The 20,821-nt window shown below is 41.2% G+C and overlaps 2 protein-coding genes across 4 annotated transcripts; one reads left to right on the forward strand and one right to left on the reverse strand.

Annotated features, from left to right (window-relative positions):
* The first annotated feature begins 1,181 nt into the window (after positions 1-1,181).
* kcnk6 (potassium channel, subfamily K, member 6) lies at positions 1,182-14,584 on the forward strand. The gene is made up of 3 exons (XM_018665580.2): positions 1,182-1,605; positions 7,286-7,678; positions 12,835-14,584. The coding sequence occupies exons 1-3, from the start codon at positions 1,290-1,292 to the stop codon at positions 13,083-13,085; spliced, it is 960 nt and encodes a 319-aa protein (XP_018521096.1). The 5' UTR covers positions 1,182-1,289; the 3' UTR covers positions 13,086-14,584.
* A 734-nt stretch (positions 14,585-15,318) lies between these two features.
* On the reverse strand, positions 15,319-20,590 carry sertad3 (SERTA domain containing 3). Of its 3 annotated transcripts, XM_018665603.2 has the most exons (3): positions 20,425-20,589; positions 19,561-19,657; positions 15,319-18,751 (listed from the first exon to the last, which is right to left on the reverse strand). In XM_018665603.2, the coding sequence occupies exon 3, from the start codon at positions 18,742-18,744 to the stop codon at positions 17,638-17,640; it is 1,107 nt and encodes a 368-aa protein (XP_018521119.1). In that variant the 5' UTR covers positions 18,745-18,751; positions 19,561-19,657; positions 20,425-20,589; the 3' UTR covers positions 15,319-17,637. The 3 variants fall into 3 exon arrangements, with proteins under 3 accessions (XP_018521119.1, XP_018521121.1, XP_018521118.1); XM_018665605.2 differs by lacking the exon at positions 19,561-19,657 and having other exon boundaries at positions 20,425-20,590; XM_018665602.2 differs by lacking the exon at positions 20,425-20,589 and having other exon boundaries at positions 19,561-20,414.
* Positions 20,591-20,821: the final 231 nt, after the last annotated feature.

Below are 20,821 nucleotides of genomic sequence, written 5' to 3' on the forward strand. Positions count from 1 at the left end.
TATGAGGCTCAGTGTTAGAGGAAACTCTGGTGAATACCAGGGGTTCACTTACAAACACACTACTGAACAATAGCATGAATAAGTAAGATGATTTAGGAGGTTTTACAGATGGTTTTCCTGTGGCCGTGTTTAGGATACTGTACACAGACGTGGGTTTCTGGTCCACATGCCACGCAGAATGATATCAGTGACTCAGCCTGAGTGTAGCCTCCAGGGCTCAGCCACTGCAGAGCCACGTGAGGGCCACACCTAGACCAGGAAACACGCAGGAGAAAACCTGGAACTGTAGTTGCTGGAGAAGCAACATCACTAAAACACTGTGTATATAAACTTCATAAACTCCTAACACAGGCGGCACTGGTTAGCACTGTCGCCTCACAGCAAGAAGGTTCCCGGTTTTCAAACCCAGGACAACTTCCTCTAACATCTCAAACTGTGTGGAGTTTGCATGTTCTCCCTGTGCCTGCGTGGGTTCACTCCAGGTACTCCAGCTTCCTCCCACAGGCCAAAGACATGCAGGTTAGGTGACTAATGGTGACTCTCTAAAATCCCCGTAGGTGTGAATGGTTGTTTGTCCGTGTGTGTTGGCCCTGTGATGGACTGGTGATCTGTCCGGAGTGTACCCCGCCTCTCTCGATGGATGAATGGAAACTCTTAACAGGCATGTCAACAAATAAAACAAGATCATATTATTATTAACAGGACATAATATACTGTATACACTACACATACTTCCATATACAGACTGAAACATGAAAATAAACTGAGAAATTACACAAACATGGCAGGTGGAAGTCTTACTTTAAGACAAGTACATCATTACATGTCTTACACCCCAAAGGAAATGTACAATAATGGAAAATAAGGTAAATGTAACTCCTAAAACTGTGATAGACCTTGAAGGAGCATGGATCTTCATTACTGAACAGCAGGGGGATTATTTTTCATTTCAGTGGGGGAGAAAAGTGTTTCATGAATTAAAATGTCTTCCAGACAGAGCTAAGCAAGTGATATTTGTTCGTGGGTGACAGAATCTGGTCATTTAATACAAACACCTCGAGACTTTTCAGGATTCAGGATCAGGATGCGGTTGCGGGAGTCCGCTGAACACACCCTCCTGCCTCCACTGTGGGAGGAGGACGCTGAGACAAGGAGGGGTTCAAGTTCAATTAGGACAGCCCCTAAAAACAAGTTTCCACACAGTAAAGAAAGGAAAGCGGCCACAGAGGCAGAGAGGGAATCTCCGGTGAGCAGCTTCACTGATGTTGGCCCAGGAGTAAAAACAAGACATGCATTCTGTGGGCAAGTCGTGGCTGCTGCTTACGGGCTTCGTGCTGTTTTATATCATCTACCTGCTGTTCGGGGCCCTGGTTTTCTCCAGCATCGAGCGGCCAGTGGAGGACAAGCTGCGACATGACATGGAAACCCTGAAGCAGCAGTTTCTGAACCAGAGCTGCGTCAACGCCGCGTCCCTCGAACTCTTTCTGGTCAAAGTGTTGTCAGCCAACAAGTACGGCGTCTCCGTCCTCAGAAACTCCTCCGGTGCTTCTAACTGGGACCTCACATCCTCCATGTTCTTCGCCAACACTCTAGTCACCACTGTAGGTGAGTTCAGAACAAAAAAGAAAAAATAAAGATAAAGTTTTGCAGAGGAAAGTCACAGGCGCGTTTTTACGCACGACGCGATAAATAACTTCAAAATCCCATCACAGCAAAAATGTCAGCGGTGTTAACAGTGAGTGTAACGGTTTAAACTATCAACTAACTGAATAATACAAAGACACCAGCAGTGCTATACAGGGACCTTATGTTTTTGTGTTTGGACTGGAGATGAAACACCACAAGAGTCAGTTACTGGAAATGATTTTATGGCGTTATTTTGCCACGTGTCGTGGATGTTACATTCAAGGTGCAGCTGTGCAACTTTGAGCTAACGTCAGTGAAGAAACACAACCCGATACAACCAGGGGGGGAAAGTACTTTTTTTAACAACGCACTGTGATCAAGGGAAAGTTCATTTCCGGTTCATTTTCTTGTAAAAATCCCACATGTATAGACTACACAGCGAGATATGAAAGGTTGAGCAGTGTGTATGGTGTGACTCCTTTTATCCAAGTAAATATCCAGGAGGCTCAGAAGCTTTTATTGTGAAATTATGAGACAAAGTTGTTGATGATAGGAGAAGGGGGTGATTTATAGATTCAGAAGTTTTCTGACAATTGCCAGGAAACTTGGTGTCCTGGATGTTAGAGGAAGTAACTGGTGCAGCTGGGTGAGAGCAGAGTTGTCCTGCCTCACAGATGTTTTTGTGTTTTGGCAGCTCATCCACAGGGAGCTCAGCCCTGATGTTAGGTTTTTCCCCAAACTATTCACTCATGTGCACATCCACACCCTTAAGGCACAGTTTATCTCACATCATCTTAGTTAGGCGGGTGAAGGTGCTGCTTAGGGTTAGGCTCTGTGATTTAGATTGTTAGTCTTAGACCTGAGGGGGAATGACCGACAGTACAAGATCACATCAGAGCATCAGTCAGTTTCAGAGAGTTTAATCAGGTACGGTATTCAAGGGATGTGCAGTAACCTGTCAGTACAATTAAAGAATAAGGTCATTCATTTTATGCAGAGCACTATGAAGGAAGGAAAGAATGTGCAATACTTACACACAATATTACTGTTTTATTTGTTGTATAAGTTTTAAAGTTTTTATTTAATTGTTTTGGGACACTAAAGTCTATCTTATCATTTTATATGAAGCTCACTTGACTCATCATGAGGCTCTCTACTCAGCCTGTTAAAACAGTTGTATAGTGTCTTCCTCTTCCGGAGCCATGATTCTGTTAGGTTGGACTTGGAACAATGGGAAATGTAGGATCTTGACCTAATGTCATTGATTTTGACCATTCTTTTGAAAAACTGGTTTCTATCAAGCCACTCGGCTTTAAGAAAGTTCAATACCAGATCGCTGGAGAACCCGTTGAAGTTGCAACTTAAAACTTGGGGCTGACCGGAGATGATCACCATGTCTGCAGTTGTTGCAGTAAAGGCCTGAGGGTCAGTGGCCTGGTCATGAGATGAAAAGTTTCTTTTTATTTTTTTCAACAACAAATTATGTGTTTCTGTTTTGTGGAAAGATTTTATGTCTTAATTCACCAGCAGGACGTCTCTCATATAATGGTATAAGATTACATATTCAAAAATTGGTCATACCTGAGTGGCAACAGAACTCCTGGTATTTTTTAAACATCCTGAGAAAGTTGCTGTATGAACATGATGTGCGTATGCGCTTTCTTAAAACAACACCCTGCTTCACATTCAAGTACACACCTTAGTTTGGAGGAGCTGCCCAGCGCAACAACAACAGTGCAGCCACAAAGCAGTTGTTGGTTCAGTGGTACTTTGTTACAGTTACAGTTGATGTTGGAACAAAAAACAGCATCCATCCATAGTGGGGTGTTAGCCTCGCTTTTCCTGTATTTCCTGTTGATACAGGATGTTGTGGCCACGCAGAGTGATGCACTGGTGCAGCATGTTTGAAACATAATGTGTAAATTCTCACTGGGGAAGAAAAGAGACTATTTTTTAATTACTCATTTCATTTCACAATTTTGATAAAAGTTAAAGCGATTTCTGTCATTTCACCAAAATATATGCCTGAGCTTCTTTAATAGACATGATAATTGTGTCTTAAGGAAGTCATTTGTATTGGACCTTGTAGTTGTTGCAGTATGTGACTTGACTTGGACTTGTCCCAAGATATATATATATATGAGATAGTTTTGACGTGCGCTGTCAGAGTCGACGCTAACAGGATCCAGCACCAAACTGCTGCAGCATCATCAAGGTAGCAAGCTATTAGAGACTTCTGTTGCGAGCTGCTGTGCTTTCTACACAAACTAGTATGAAAACGGTCACATTCACAGACACTCTGCTGCCAACCAGACACTCACATGGCCACTGGGGAAATGCAGATTCATGCATGAAGCAGAACAGAAGTCATCTTTGTGTTCAGGAGGTGTTTGTTTGCCCTAAGTGATGCATGAATTTCTTTCACAATACCGTGTGTGTTTTCTTACGTGACACTTCCTTAAATGTTTTTGATACGTTCAGTTGATGTATCTGGTGTTTTTAACTTGAGGGTTCTCGGCCCAGGCAAACAAGACAAAGAGCACAAGCTGTCATGTGCTAACTCAGGTTGTAAATAAACCACTGGTTTATTATTTAAACCTTTCACCTGGAGGTGAACCTAGAAGTGATGGCACCCAAATTGTCTGCATAGAATAACTGTGTGTGCAGAACCACTGTGAGTACGGTTCATTAGTGGGACCATAAAGTTGTTGTGCAAATTATGGAAGTTTACAATGGACAGTTTGGGAAGTAATTTCAAGCTCGAGTTTATTTAGAATCTGAGCTCTCATGTTCCTTCCCTGTTTGAGCTGGGGATGTCACTGACCCCCAGATCTCACCAAATGACGTCTGGGGACTAAAACGTCACCATGACCAGTATGAATTTGAAAATAAGACCCTGGGTGTAAACAAACAGGTCCTGTGCTTTGTAAAGTTTATCAGTTCAACGGCTGAATACTTTGGACCTGCACAGCTGCCAAGAGTTGGGAGGGGGGATTTCCAGACTGATGGTATGTCTGTGCATGACATTCTGAATTGCATTTATTAAGGATTTGTACAGTATGAAATGTTTTTTTTTGTCATTCCATACTGAAACTGAATGGCTGCTGCTGATAAGATACAGTAGCTTGTGACTGGCGACACTGGCTGGATTCAGTGAAGAATACTAGTGGGTGATTCACGTTGCAGATGTACAAATTTTACATGTCGTTACAGTGTCACCAGATGTGGAACATAAACAACAGCTCACATTGTATTCAGGTTCCCTCCACCCTGAGTTACTTTCTAACATGAATGGATTACTGGAGTAGCCCTACTGAGCACAGGCCTAGGAATCCAAGGGACCACACTCTGTTTGAAGAGACTGACTGAAGATTTTCTAGTTAGGAAAGTCAATCCAGTGACTACACAAAACAACCACAGAGACACAAGATCACTGCAGTCTGTAAAACCCCTCAAAGTACCAGTTAAACGGAAGTTAGAGGAAATCACCATCCCCGTCTTTCTGCAGGGAAGTCGCGTCGTTTTATTTGTAGTTGGAAGAGATATGAATGCTCAGGCTGCGATGTATTTCACAGTATTTTTGAGGCATGATTTCACTGCTTCATCCAGGCACAAAAGACAGACTGTGTTGTCTCACCAGATGTGAGTCTCAAGGTCCACTGCAGCAGAGTGATAGTACTATCAGGGTCATGCTACAGATGGCTGGTCAGTCACTGTCCTCAAAAACATTTTGTCCCTCCCATGCTTTTTGTAGTTAAACACTTGCACGTTGAAGGAAGGCCATCATGTGATTTTTAGTTACACCCAACTAACCATGTTTGTGTTTGTCTCTGTTCGTGAACATTTATAATGATGGATAATAACCTGCAGGTTGACTTTGACAAAGGAAGCTTTGTACTGTTGTCATGAAGTCGCTGTCAGGCAGCAACATTTAAACACATCATCTAAAATCCAGCCGGTCGTTAGCAGAGGTTCATTGTATTGAGAATGTAATAATGTCAGGCTACATTACTCCACAGAAATAAATTGGACGCACTAGTTCACAGTGTGAAATGAACTTAAACAATTTCAGAGTACATGTGATATAGTTACAACGCATATGTTGTGACAGCATAACAACTGAACATAATCCTGTGTCCAAATCTGCATCTTTCTGTGAAGTGCTACTGATGCTGTTAAAGAACTTTGCTTAGGGATAAAAAGAGGTGGAAAGTGCAGCAGTGTTTTATTTCTGCACAAACTGCAGCTCTCATGTTGTGTGAGTAAAATGATGAGTTTGTGTAATTGAAGCTGTTTTTGTGGTGTAGCCTGGTTTGTGATCTTTCGCATGAACAGCAGGTTGGTTAAAAACCGCCAGCTCTCTGGATCTCATCCTCACAGACCAAGTAAACAGGAACTTCTTTAATCCCACTGCAGTTAGATTGTTTGCACATCAGTTGATATTATATCTTCCTCTTGTACAAACAGTCATTTTGCACACATGCAGGATTGTTGTTTTTTTTTTATTGCACTCTGCGGACCCCTGCTGCTCTTATCAGCTGACTCTGGTCAGCACTGTATGGATCAATGTGTTAGTTTTATTTGTTTGAGTAGATTGTGCTTTTTTGTAATGTTTCTTTACTGCGGGCTGTATTGTTTTCATTATATTTTTATGACACGTTGTTGCCACGAATCGCTTTTCCTTAATGTGACAGAGGAGACCGCGCTGAAATCTGGCCCAGTCATCAGGCTCGTATCAGTTACATCAGTTACAATGGTTTCAGTTCTGCCTGCGAGGTAATGCTTCCCCGTGGGCAGGTTTGACAGATATTCAGTGAATAGTTTGTGCCATGAGCCTGGGTTTTATTTTCTTCCTCCCTACATTAGTTTCCTGTTATTGGCCACAGCTGCCGTTTTTTGAACCTAAAGGTTGGCTTCAGCCCAGCTTCAAGAGCCAGTTAGGTGCTGTTAGCTTTACCTGGAACACTACTGATTCTGTAGAATTAGACTGTTTTAAATGATTCAGCTATAAATTGTGGAGATGCTTTTGTTTTTGAGCACGTTTTGAGTAAATGCATCCAAATCACACAGGTATCATCCAAAAGAAGGAGTGTATTCCTTTTGAGCAATGTGGATGGATGAGGGCATTGTCATCTTTTTTCTCCTTTCGCTCATATTTCTCTCATATTTCTGCCTCCCGTCCAGTACAGAACTGATCGTCTTCAAAGCAACTGTTCTCTACAAAAGAGAGAGTTTTTCCTCTCAGGTTACATACAGGCTCCCTCCCTGTCATGGGTGAGATTGTTAAAGGTGTTTCACGGGTGCTACATTGATTAAGAATATCATACAACTTTATTGTTCATTAGAGTGGGAAAATGTTCTGTAGCTCACCAAAACATAAAAGTATGAAAGCAAGGCACACATGGTAAAAAGAAACCACTGAAACAAACATGTTGCGAAAAATGCTGTTTAGCAGCTCATAGAGTTCACAGTTTTAATAATAATAATTATTATTGTGTGTAGAAATGCAGGCAAACACAGTCGGTATTGTTCTGTCCACCATCCCATGTGTCACAATTTTAACTTTTACACAATTGTACTTTGTGTTGTGTCTCCCCTCTTCCTCTCCTGTACTCCCCCCTCCTCCTCCAACACTCGTGTCCTCTCCCTGCATCTCCAGGTTATGGCCACACCACTCCTCTGTCTGACACTGGGAAGGCCTTCTCCATCCTCTACGCCCTGATAGGCGTTCCCTTCACCATGCTGGTGCTCACCGCCTGCGTCCAGAGGCTCATGTACCCTCTGGTCCTCGCTCCAGTCGGCCTCCTGCAGCGTTCAGGCATGGAGCCTCGGCCGGCGACCGTCGTCCACTTCGTGTTGCTTCTGGTTCTGGTGGTGCTGTGTTTCTTCATCGCTCCGGCTGCGGTGTTCAGCGCGGTAGAGTTGTCCTGGTCGTTCTTGGACGGCATCTACTTCTGTTTCATCTCACTGTGCACCATCGGGCTGGGGGATTTCGTTCCAGGGACACAGCCTGGGCAGAGAAACAAGCAGCTGTATCAGGTCTCTGTCATGGGTGAGTGCCGTTGCTATTATCTCCCGCATAGAACAGAAATGAACTAGTTCAGTCACCCAACTTAATGCAACCTATTATGGCTAAATACAGTGATATCAGACTAAAGCCCAGAAAATCCACAATGTTAAAGTCATATTTGTCCTTTCCTTCACACTGAATTCCACTGAAGCTGGCAGGATAAGAAATGAAATGACAAATATCTTGTGTGTCTTTTTATGTCCTTTTAACATTTTTCCAAAGCCATTTTTTTTTTCTAATCACACAAGTATCAAGTATAATCTTGAGGGCAAACACTGATTTCTGCTTAACCATTATTACTTATTACTTGTTTTTGCTACATTTGATATCTGATTGATTCAAAGTAAAGTCTGAATATCTCTCATGTCACAGCACCAGGCCCACTCACGTCGTCTTCTGAGGCTTGGCCATTGGCAGTATATGTTTGACAAGAAGGTGTTGTCTCATCATGGAACATTACACATTGACGTTCATATCTGTAACTGCTACTGTTTACTGAGTCCGAAGCCAGGTCCAGCAGATCAGCTTTAAATGCATGCCTGCAGTTTTTAGTTAATGTAGGTAGATTAGTGCAGAGTGTCACTCACACTTAAAATGTATCATAGACATGTTAAAAAAATACAAATCCCAGGCTTAACATTACTCACTCTCACTACCTTCCCAGTTATGATTCAACACACACTTAGCTGACAGTGTGTAGTCGGGATGTCAAAAATAAAAATACGTTTTCCCAGAAATAACAGCTGCATACACAGATGTTGAGGTTTGATGTTATATTTTATGAAATATACAGAGTGAACAATCTAGGGAGGAAAAAACTCAAAGCTACAACACGCAGCTGTTTGAGTTTAGTCAGTAAAGTGTATTGTCAGACTTGCCCTTCTCCTCTTTTGTTGGGCAGGTTACATCCCAACATGTTTACATTAAAGAATACCCTGTGGTGCTTTTTTTTTTTTTTTTTTTTTTTTTTTTTTTTTTTTTTTTTTAACCTCTGGTAATCACTATGCAGGACTTTGCTATCAGTGGGTCTCTGTTTTGTTTGTCTTGCACACATGGATGAGAAAACATGCAAACACAGGTAATTTAATGAGCAGTTCTGCCAAAGGTTTCACATTATTCCACTGAACTGCAGGGGGCGGTAACAGGCCAAGAAACTAATACTAATGTGAAGAATTCAGGATTTAAAATGCTTAAAAATCAGATTTGTGAATATTTTGTGAGCAAGAAAGTGTATTCACCACTTCTTTTAGACTACGAGGATGCACACCGTATATTTTTGCAAGAAACACTGAATGTAAACACAAGTTTTGTTTGTCCACAGGGAACATTTAAGTAGACTAGTTTAAATATGCACCTAAGCAAACACCCAGGAGCTAACGTGATTTTCACCAGGCCAAACTTTTAACTGTAACTGAAGAGAGGTGCTTTTTAGGTGCAACACTTACTTTTCTGTGTGGAAATTTAAAAATGGCTGCCATACTGCTGCCATAGCCATGTCGATAAAGAGAAAATACAACTGAGGATAGTTGATGGCAGCAGAAATGTCACTGCAGAAACTGCCTCTGCTTCATCTTGGGGGAATCATATTTATTCAGTTAGTTTATCAACATGAACGTGAGCCCATGAATTCCCATTACAATACACTGGTTCCCACTACCACTGCATGTCTCTAAACCATCCAAACATCAAATTAAAATTCAGCGCACACAGAGGAAGCATAATATTTGCAAATTACTACCCTGGTGTTGTTGTTGTTGTTGTTATTTCACTACAGTGGTTACTAAAGATTTAAACAAAAAACCCATTGCTTGCATTGGGTGCGTGAAAATGAAAGCTAACGTGACACATCTAGTCTGGTCTGGTTCTGTCCAGTGAGGGGGGTCACACAGAACCGCCACATGCCTGCAGAGCTGTAGATGAGAGCAGGTCCCCCGGCGTATCCCTTATATAGTCTGACCTGACTGTGTGCAGAGGCATAGAGGTGACAGACGATCACACCACCAGATCGCCGACCGATTCATGTGTCTCTGCTGCAGAAACTTCTCCTCACCTTCTTTACTCTAGAGGAAAAAAGAGGATGTTTTTTAAAATGCTTTCTTGAGAGCATACAGTGAAACAGAAATGTATTAAAAACAGGATGATTGTCTTGTCTTGCTGTTAGGAGGGGGAGAAGCTGACCTTTGCTGCCGTGCACGTCCTCTTCATTCTCACCTCTGATGTGAGCAGTAACACCCCGCACCGCTTCTCCTTTCTTGGTTCCTCATAAATGACACTGCTCTCCGACTTTATCTATTAACACCCTGTAAATTGAAGTTCAGTCTTCTGTGTCGCTCATTGTAAAGAAATCCTAGTTTGCAGAGAATTACGTGAAACAGAATTGAAATTATCTAGGAGCCGATATTGGCTTTTGATAGAAGTTTGTTTTTGATTGAGCTTTAAAACCTTGAGAGAGTCAAAACAACAGCACTCTGACTGTAATACTAAGTTCAGTGTGTGGGAGTCAGACAGTGGCTTAAATTAAAGAGCAAATCCCCTCAGGGGATTTTTTTGTTCAGTAGTTTTTAGTCATGCTGGCGGTATGGTTCTGTGGATAACAACAACCGTCTGTCGGTTTGTCAGTCCACCACTTTGAGTCCAGACTGAAATATCTCAGTTATTATCCATATTGGAGGCTGATTCTGTCGTAACTTTGGCAACAGCATCTTGTGAGTCATCTTTCATCTCTTTCACTCAGTTATTCATGATATTAATTCATCTCATTTTACCCCCACAGCAAAGCTACATCTAGAAATGCAAAGTGATATCTGCCTTCTGCTGGTGCAGTGCTGGTAGCCAGTGTTGGCTTTAAAATAGGAACATATCATTTAGTGTTGAAACCACTCTCAACAATATGATGTGGAGGTTAACCATAAATGTCCCTCTTCATAAAACGCTGTACCGGATCGCAGTGGCTCTTTGTTCTTGTCTGGATCAAGATATCACTGTCACATGACGGAGGTTATTTTCATAGTCGTGCTCTTGTTTTTCCGTTTCTGTGTGGGTGTTTTCTCTGTAATTGAATCAGAGTTGGAATGACTTTTGTCTAAAAGTGGCCATACTGTGTTTTTTTTTTTTTTTTTTTTTCTCCACTGCGGTCTAAGTCAGAGAGCTCTACAGTGAATATCTGACAAACACTCACAAGAGCTTATTGAGCTGAATGTGGCCTGCTGTATTCAGAGCTGAAAAAATGCATTTCACATCTTTGTTTCTTCAGTTTAGCTTGTTGAAATGAAATGATTTGACCAATAAACAACCAGTCCCATCCTAAAACACTTTTTACTGTAAACAACAACAAAAAAAAGCTGTTGATGAGGAACCTTGGATTACTTGGTTTGTTTCTCAAACCATCTCTCAGTAGGATATACACTTTCTTCCCCCTGCAGACTTAAATATGGAGGATTTCATTTTTTGATGTGATGGTTAGATGCACATTTGCGGACACTGCTGCAAGTCTCCAGTTTAGGAGAAGCCCCATCACTTCACACGGAGCAGGCTGTGTTATATAATGATGTAGGTTGAGTCAGATTAACCCAAACAGTCCCTGCAGGTCCTGAGGAGGATTAGTGACCGGCTGCAGGATGTAGTCTGTTGTTCACACAGCCCGATGACGTGACGTCTTCTGAAACCGCTGCTGTTTCCCCAGCTGAAGTGCTGTGTGCTAAAATAGTTCATATGTAAATGTCCTGTAAATAACAACACATCTCTTCTTTAGTGGTAAATGACTAATGTTGGCTTCTTGTAAATGGTTGTTTTAATCCATCACAATCAGCAGTATGAAATATGTTGTATTATGAGCAAGACAAATATTTTTACTATTTTCTGTCAAGGTTCCTGTGATAACTGGAAAATTTACCCATAACAGTATTAATGACAGCCTGAAACAATAGATCCGATTTATTCCAGAAATGGAAATTTTACCAAAAATCTTTTATTCATTATTTTGAATTATTGTGTTGGATTATCCTTCATTCAGGTCCTTTTTTCTGTCCTCAAACAGAACTGTACAGGAGGTGAAGGCTGTAATTAGTGTTTACTCATTTGACCATTTTCACACAGTATGATTAATTTATTACCAGCCTTCATTCTGTCAGAGAAAGAAGTGAAGGCTTCAAATCTTATTTTGCTTAAACAGAATACACTCTATAAATTATCTCGATATAAAATGTATCCTGAACCTGAGGTTATGCAGTACAAAGGCCCCAAACATCTTGAAACATATTATTGATCATGCAAAGTTCAAGTCAGAGAGACTCAAAAACTGCTGTTACAGGGCCTTTCTATGACAGCACAGCGTTTCTAGTGACTTGCTGAAGAGCAAATATTTTGGGATGGTAGTTTGGAGTTTGGACAGTCAGTCATTTAACTCACCAGTTTTTCACCATGAAAATTTAACATGTGCTTCACAGATCATTATAACACAATACAACATTCAAGATAAAAAAAAAAGTAGGTGGTGTCTTAAAAGTCCTAGATTTGGCTTCCTGAAACCTGTAGATATAAAAACATAGAACCACAGCTGCTTGGAGCAACAATATGTAACCAGCAGGTGCTGTCCTGTGTGCCTCAGGATTTCCCCTGCACCACTTACTGTAAATGTCCCACAGTAACAGTACAGTAGTGGAGCTGAGGCCTAATCCTACACTGTTTTTCTTGAAGAGTTGGCCCACTTGTACAGTGAGCGACTATTGTCCAGGACCTGAACTCTCTGGTTATGTGGGGCAGTTCATTGCAAACATGTGACAGGAGAAAGCCACATGGCCTTTTCTTTAAGGCAAACACAAGAATCAGAGCAGAAATAACAAACTTTGAGGGCACTCTTGTCCTGCTTTTGATGAAATGGATTTGCTAAAATAGTTTTCTGTCCACAGCCCAGTGCATGTCAGACTTTGACATTAATTCCTCGGCTCTTTAGTGGCCACATTTTCAGAGCTTTGTGGACTCTTAAGCAGTCGTGAAAGGAGGAGACTGTTAATAACAACTGACAGTGAACTTACCAGCAGCACTGTAACCAATATAGACTTAACACATGGCATTCTGGATGTTTGTCTAATAAAAATAATGACCTCCTGTGACCCCTGTCTTTGTGCTCTTTCCTCCAGTCTACCTGTTTGTGGGTCTGATGATGATGTACCTCCTGCTGCGCACCTTCCACAAAATGGCTGACCTGCACGGCTTGACCACCTTCCTGCAGCTGCCGCGCTGCGAGGAGTCTGAACAGGACGATGACAGGGAGCCCATCATGGAGAACAAATATGAAGACCAGGCGTCCCCTTATGTGACAGAAAAGGCTGCCAGTAAGCCCCTGGAGCCGGGATCACAGCCCTCGTACAATACCATCAACAAAGGCTGAGATGTTGGGCAGGGGCAGAGAAAAGAAACAGAAGCTCTACCTCTGGCGATCTCTTGGTCTTGAACCTGTGATAAAGCAGGCGGACTGGCGGGCTGAATCTGAATTCTTGTCTTAATTTTTTCATTCTCTCTTATTAAAAAAACATCCAGAGAAGAGAGCACAGTAATAATGAGGAATTGAGAAGAGAGTTTTGAGATTCAGCCTCTGTGGGAGGGCCGCCAGACCGTTTGTGAGTGGTCATATAATTAACTTTCTGCACATTTAGAAGGACCATCTTAACATGACTATGGCAACCCACCTGGGCCAAAAGGCGCAGATGAGCCTTTTCCTCCTAAACACTGGTGTAACTGTGGTGTGTTCACCATACAGGCCTCTGCTTGTGTGTTGACAGCCTCAGGATCGCACACGAAGGGCTAGAACCAAAACATTTGCTACATGATTGGTTGTTGTCCGATCACTTTTGTCTTATTCTTTTCACGTTGTTTAATGTGCCTTTGGGTTGCTAGTTCATCAGGACTAACAAATCTCATCTTTATATAACTGTGCTGAAACTAAAACTTGGTGGTAAACACAGTCTGTAAAAGCGCTTGCCGTTTCAACTTCATGAAAATTTTGTACACATTTAAGTGCATTTGTTTTTATATGGGTGCGTTGTCGTGCTCCTTCTCTTTATATTTCACGTCTGCACATGATGGTCAAAACACCTCCAGACTATTTACCAGACAGTCCAGTCATATCCTCGGACTGGCTCGCTGGATCGGCCTTTTCTTGCTTTTGCACCACTTTAATGTATCTTCACAAGCATGAATGATCACTGGTGCTGTGAACTGACAAGTGAACCTGTTACAGCTTTAGACCACTTCCTCAAATAAAGGCCTAACTTGGACCTAAACTGAGCATTTCAAACAGTGGGGACGTTAACTTGAACATGTCTCTTATTTAATTCGATTTCCTGTGTCAAAGTAGTTACGTTGCTGTTCCTGGGTCTGTCTCAAAGAGCACAGAAACTACAGAGATGCACTGTTTGCTTCAGGTCACACAGGCAGGGCTGTCCTCTCCTATATGGTGCTGCCCCCTGGTGTCTACATATATGTAGTGCATTTTTACCACACCTTCACAACAGGAGAGGTACAGGAGTTGAGGGACTGAACAAGATTGTAAAAAAAGAAAGAAAAGGAGGGTAAATAAGTGTTTCATTGTGGTGATTGGGGGTGTGATTAATTTCAGTGGAAAACCAAATGTTGCTCGTCAAACACAACCTGTTCTGTGTGATTTATAGTGTCTGGATTTGAACCAACACTTGAAATGCACTTTAGCGTTCACATCATTTATTTTTCTAACCATCAGAGTTGTCATCAAATCAACAGGCTTATTATGTCCTGATACTGTAACATAAGTTGTCTCCATCTGTGTTGGCATGTATGTTGTAGATTAGTAATAATGTAGTAATGTATTCATATTGGACAATCATGAATTAAAAAAAAAAACTCTGCCTTGTCCTCATGTTTGTCATCCTCTGCATGTCTTGTGTAGTTTTGAAGTTGTGTGAAGCATTGAGAGATGTACAAGACAGACGTATCTGAGTTTTACAGGCTCGTATGTATTGAAGTTGTCAATATGTGGACTCGAACACAGAGAATTTGCTGTGTGTTTTTAGGAAGAATCATGAAATGTGTCTTTCAGATTTATACAAGAATGAGACAAAATGATGGCTCTGTTATAGAGTGAAGTGGCCATGGGTGAAGCTGTCCACAAGGATCTACATGATGCCATCTGTCATACAGGTACAGAACAATATTTGTCTATTCCTTCACATTTTTTCAAGTATGAAAAAAGTAAAAGAAGTAAAACCTGTTCTTCCACAATATGGCCTGCATGACAATTAAAACTTTTATTGCATGTTTTGATCAGATCAGTGTAAATTACTTCTTGACATCCTGGGTGGTCTCAATATGCTCCACACTGCTCAGGTCAGCCTTGAGGTAGAGAAATGGACTGGAAACTGAAATGTCTGTGGTTGAAGTCTGTTTCAAAACCTAATGTTAATATTCTGTAAATATACCACTGCAGCTTTTCTTCAAATTTAAATATCAGACAGTGTAAAACATTGATTCCAAAACTAATACCTGCAATGAATGTTGTCTATACATAATCATAACTCTCTCCAACAGACTACATTCAATCCTTTGTGATGCTTTTCCACTGAAAATGTAATCATTATAAAAAGAATAAATACAGCCCATGATTTTATTTACATATTTTATTAAAAACATTAGGTAAACAGGTGAACAAGCATTAGCCTTCTTTACAAAAGTCTAAACACATAGTATCTGAGCATTCTGCTCTTCATTTCAAAACATAACCATTAAAATATTTGTACAGAAAATAAAAGTAAATAAAATAACTGCTATGACAGTATATTAATATACCATTAGTGAATTGTCAAATATGGTGTAACATTAAATTACTCATCTTGTCAACAAAATATGCCATTTATAAATAGTTTGAGACTGCTGTCCTGCTGTTCAGGAAGGAACTTTGCATAGAAAGCAACTTTGATCCATAAACAGGCTATAAATGTACAAAAACCTAACAAATGGACATCATGAGCTTCCTCAAACAATTTATCTCAGTGACTCTCCTGCCATGCATTTTAGCTGTGTTAGTTTAGATGATGGGTCAACATCTAGAGCTGGTTAACTTACAGCTGTAACTCCTTTCCTTTTTCTTTGAAACATGCATTTACAGAACAACGTCCAGTTTGGCCAAATCTTACCTGTAATGTTACTGCTAAATAAATACAGAGTAAAACATAAACCACACGCTCACATGACAGAGACTTAAAATGCATATTATTAACAAAAGTGCAATAATTCAGATGTAAACCAGACAAAACATGTGAACTCCACTAAAACAAACAGAAACTGACGGACTGATGAGTGAACAGCTGTTCACAGGGTGGAAGTCAGCACCATCCAGACTCCATCAGCCAATGTGGCTGAGACTAATCACCCAGTGGGACTGGTCAGTAATATGACATCTGTACAACAGAAGCTGTTGCATAGTGGCTATGACTGTAAATAATTTGACACCTTCTGGTGGTGGCTCTGCACTGTCACAGTCAAACTCATGAGGGAGTTTTGTATATAATCACAGTACTGTAAAGGCTCTTTGAATAAAGTCATCTATTTAAAGACACTGAATACTTTGTCTGAGCTGGACTGTGCACTGAGCCATTACAGACCAACCACATGTTACTGTGTTTCCTGAGCTACACAGCTGCACTCAAGACTCTCTGAGAGGAAATATGTCAGCGGAAACAAATTCTAGTTTCGATCTTTTCAGATGGGACATGATTTGGCAGTGAGCTGGCTGAGTGCTTTTTCCACTGAGCAATATTCAAAGAGTAACTTTCTTCATCGCTAACACAGAAATACATAAATGAAATGTAGTCTTACTGTACGTCCCAACTACTGGTTACTGAAATATAACTGGTGATAAACTGAAGGATACAAAGAAGAATCACCTAGTTAAAGATAACCTTCAAGAATTATACACGATAAATTTGCTTTTTTTTTCATAACTGAACAAAATACTGGTCCTTATGGATCTCTTCTTCTTCTGGCTGAACCACTTGATATCATAAGTATGCAAACGTTTTCAGTGACTTTAAAAGCACATTTTCCTGGGTGTCCCTGCTGTTTTAAAATCCTTGCCTGATTTCATAGCATCTGATATCATGCCCCCTTTATAACTGCTTGATAAATAAGAGGTTAAAGGACTTCTTCACAGAAGATCTGACCTATAATATTAGTGTTTCAACCCTTCTCCCTCCAACACCAGCCAAATCACATTCTCTCAGAATTCACATCAACGTTTTACCCAACGTTTAACCCACTGCATGAATTAACACCAGTACATAACTGGCTGCTGCTTTTTTCCCTAACTCCTGATAACTCAGGATGTTCAATGTGAACGCAGGATTACTTGAAGCTGTGATGCACCTGACAAATTTTAGGCGACCACTGCAAACTTCTCTCCTCATTTGACAACTTCTGATCTGCTGAATAAATCCTGTTCTCTAGTCAGGCACAACCCTTCATGAGTTCCAATTAGCTGAGTCATGCTGAAAATAAACTGCAATAAAATAGTTTTCAGCAGTTCATTGTTCACAGAAACGCAGGATTATCATAGCTTTCATTCTCACTTAACCTCCATTTTTGACTGTAACATAAGTTACTTTTTTGTTTTATGTTAAAATAAGAGCTGCCAGATGCATCACAGCTACTCCTCTTGCTAGCGCATTCGTGGAGCATTTTCTGTCTTCGACATCAGCCATTTCTACATTTCTAGATCATTCCTACTACTTTCTAAAGCCCATAATACACAATTTCTTGAGCAATATATAAAAACAACAAAGAGAATATTTGACATGTTTGACAGTCCAGCTCTTTGCCTAAAGAATTCAGTTTTAGTCCATTAATTTAGCAAATGATGTTTGGGTTACTTCCTGTTGAAGTGTATTTCTCACAGTATGATGATGATGAAGTTATCAGGACTCCACCAGGATCTCCATCAGATGCTCCAGCTCAAGTCCTTCTCTCACATGATTCTGACCAGAGAAGGGGGAGGATGGTTGCAAAGAGAGAGATGGTGAAGAACACGATGAAGAAGACAATGGGCTGAATGTGGAGAAGGACGGCAGGCACTTGAGATTCTGGTTGAGAGAGAGGGAGAAGGGGTGTGAGGAGGTGGAGGAGGAGGGAGAGAAAGGTGGCAGGTAGCGGAGGAGGTCATCTCCAGCTGGGTATCCACCTCCGCTGCCTCTAAATCCAAGCACTCCCATGTCTCTCTCCAGCAGGGATGTGTCAATATCCTGGAACAGATCCTCCACAGTGAGATCACTGAGGTAGCTGGACCTCATCGCCTCCATGTTGCTCTCCCGCATCCTACACTCCTCCTCCTCCTCCTGCTGCTGATGCTGCTCCCAGCTGCCCCCATAACCTCTGACTCCCTGCTTTACTCCTGCCATGCTTCCCTCAGAGGGCCTCGACAGGTTCTCCAAGGACCGCAGAGGCGTCCGCAAAGCTGCCTGTGGGCTCCCGTCAATGGTAGAGTCCAGCGCAGTGAGAATGGAAGAAATGGCAGCTGAGAGGGAGAAATCAGGATCTGTGGACATTGATCCCCAGTCCTCATCTTCGTCTCCTACAGACAGTGGGACGTCTGATGTATTCAAGTGGTAGCTTGCTGGACACCTATTCGTGGCACAATTTGACAGGTAATTTGAGGAAGGCACGGGGCAGCTGCCAAGTGCTGGGTGGCTGTTAGTAAACCCTACTGCAGAGTGGTGCTTTGCGGCAGTAACTTCAGAGAAAGCACTCTCTCGTTCTTTTCCCTGGAGTGCAGATGAAGAGCTGCAAGGTGACATTTCCCTTTCCACACAGGGTGCCCTGCAAGCCTCTAAGCTGATCTGCCGCAGTGTGTTGGCTATCAGAACGGACCTCCGCAGGCTGGGTTCAGGTAGCTCCTGGCCACGCTGATACTTGCTCAGGGAAACTGAGAACACAAACTGTCGCTGGCTCTCCCAGGTCGGGCTGCACCTGTCTGAAACCTCCACATCCTCTGGTGGGAATTTACGCTTCTGGCCCTTCATGATCATCTTTAAACTGCAATGGAAGGCATAAACCATTAGGTGACGTAAAGTTATGCATCGTCCACTGTGCACATTTTGTAGATGATCAGTCTCTCAGTTTTGCCCTCAGTAAAGGAATGTGGGATTTTTTAAATTCAGAAACTGAGAAAACAGAGAAGAATGGAATAATATCTAAACACTGATGACATATATATCAATTTTATTATGGAGGGGAAGAAAGTAATAACTCAGTAGTAGATTAATCAATGACAGTTTTATCTTGCACAAAAAACAATAAGGTTCTAAAGGAACAGGAGCATTTACTTGCTTTTCTGTTATAATCACTATGAACTTAATGTTTACTATTGTTCCAATCCGAAACATCACTTTGGGCCAATAATGTCATGGTTCTAATGAATCAAAGTTTTAGCCATAGACTGATACAATATACACAGTGAGGCAAAAGAGTAAAAATTACAATGTAGTAAAATAATACTTTAACGACAAATCTTCTGAATGAATACGGCTGAGAAAACAAAAGGATTCTGAATTAAGTCTCCAACTGCATGAATATTAAATAAATAAGTGACGGTGTTATGCTTTAATCAGAGTTTCTATGGACTGAGTCATTCAGTGAGCTCAGTGTTGGGGGTTGTAACTTTGGTTCCATCGTGTAGGAGGGAAACAGAAACCTAATGAACAAGGCCATTAAAGAGCAGTGTAAAGTCACTTAAACTGACTTCAATAATCTTGATAAACGACACGAACACGAGTAACGTACGTTAACTACTTGCGTGTTACCATTTAACAGTTCAAAAGTAAGGTATCTTTAAATAAACAGACCTGTTGAATCACTTCCGTCCCTCCTCGGCAAGTTTAGTAGATACCGGTGCTGCCGCTTAATCTTTCGTTTTCTCGCTTCCTCCTCGACCCGAAAAAACTAATTAAATCATTAAGGAATAATCAAAAAGCAACTTAGAACAATAATTTTTGTTTAAACCCCTAAACTTTACGGCTCAGTTTTGCTAACCGACTAACTCGCTCCTCTCCCGCCCGTGATTTGAGTTTCACGCCAAAAGGTTTTCAGTTGGGGGATGGATGTGACGAAGGGCATCATGGGTAGTAGAGTTTTATGTTCGGTACATTCCAAAGGAGCAATGTCACACTACAAATCCACATTAAAGACACGTTAACTAACTTATGTTGGAAACATAATGATAACATCACAATTCATTTCATATGTACACCTGTAAATCCACTCCCGCCCTGATTAATTGCCGTCCCGACCGGATTGACTTGTTATTATGTAATTTAAATAGCACTAATTCCTAAATGATTACATCAACGGCAAAAGAGGGGACCCCATCCGCATAATGCCCTTGAACATTAAGTGTTTGTCACTTAATGTGTAACTAACACAAACCTTACTGAATGGATTATGAAATCTGCATGTTTTGTGTAACGTTTAAGTTAAAGTTATTGTGAGAAAAAACTAAAACACTGAGAGGAGATAAGGCTATGGAACTGATTGTAATTTATTAAAACAGCCCGAGAGATTTAAATATGTACACATTACTATGCGACATCGACGGAGGAAAACAGTGTGGATGCTGCACACGTACACGTCCACAGGAGAAGTAATTTAAACTGTAATAAAATGTGCAGCGGTGAAGATCAGTCTTATTTCAGACAGAGACGGTCATTTACCTGAGAGCTGCAGTCGTCAGGGAGGAAAACAGTCAGCAGGCTCAACTTCTCCTGTCAAACATGTCAAATATTTTCTGTTTCGGTTCAAATTCCTCCACTCGATTTTTCGCCACACGACGAACCAGCAAGTCAACTTTGAAAAAACAGCCTTGACTCCTCCTCAGCTTGAGTATTGGACAGAAGAGGAAAACATCAAGTTGCCAGAACATAAAGCAACTTATCTTTCTAGTTTCTTTCAAAATAAACATCCATATAATGAGACTGTATTTGGTTCTGATTCTCAAAAACACCAAATATATATTCATTTTTTTTAGGAAGACATGGAGGTAATGGCTGGAATTGCTGTGTTTCAGTGGGATACTGAAAAATGTCAGTAAATGGTGACAAATTGATTGAG

The sequence above is a fragment of the Lates calcarifer genome, linkage group LG21 (assembly GCF_001640805.2).
Source record: "Lates calcarifer isolate ASB-BC8 linkage group LG21, TLL_Latcal_v3, whole genome shotgun sequence".
Taxonomy (NCBI): domain Eukaryota; kingdom Metazoa; phylum Chordata; class Actinopteri; family Centropomidae; genus Lates; species Lates calcarifer.

Excerpts from the sequence above, each read along its gene's own strand:
- sertad3 (XM_018665605.2), bottom strand. The coding sequence starts at position 18,744 with ATGATCATGAAGGGCCAGAAGCGTAAATTCCCACCAGAGGATGTGGAG.
- kcnk6 (XM_018665580.2), top strand. The coding sequence starts at position 1,290 with ATGCATTCTGTGGGCAAGTCGTGGCTGCTGCTTACGGGCTTCGTGCTG. Across the intron at positions 1,606-7,285 it reads CACTCTAGTCACCACTGTAG|GTTATGGCCACACCACTCCT; the intron begins GTGAGTTCAGAA and ends CTGCATCTCCAG. Across the intron at positions 7,679-12,834 it reads GTATCAGGTCTCTGTCATGG|TCTACCTGTTTGTGGGTCTG; the intron begins GTGAGTGCCGTT and ends TCTTTCCTCCAG.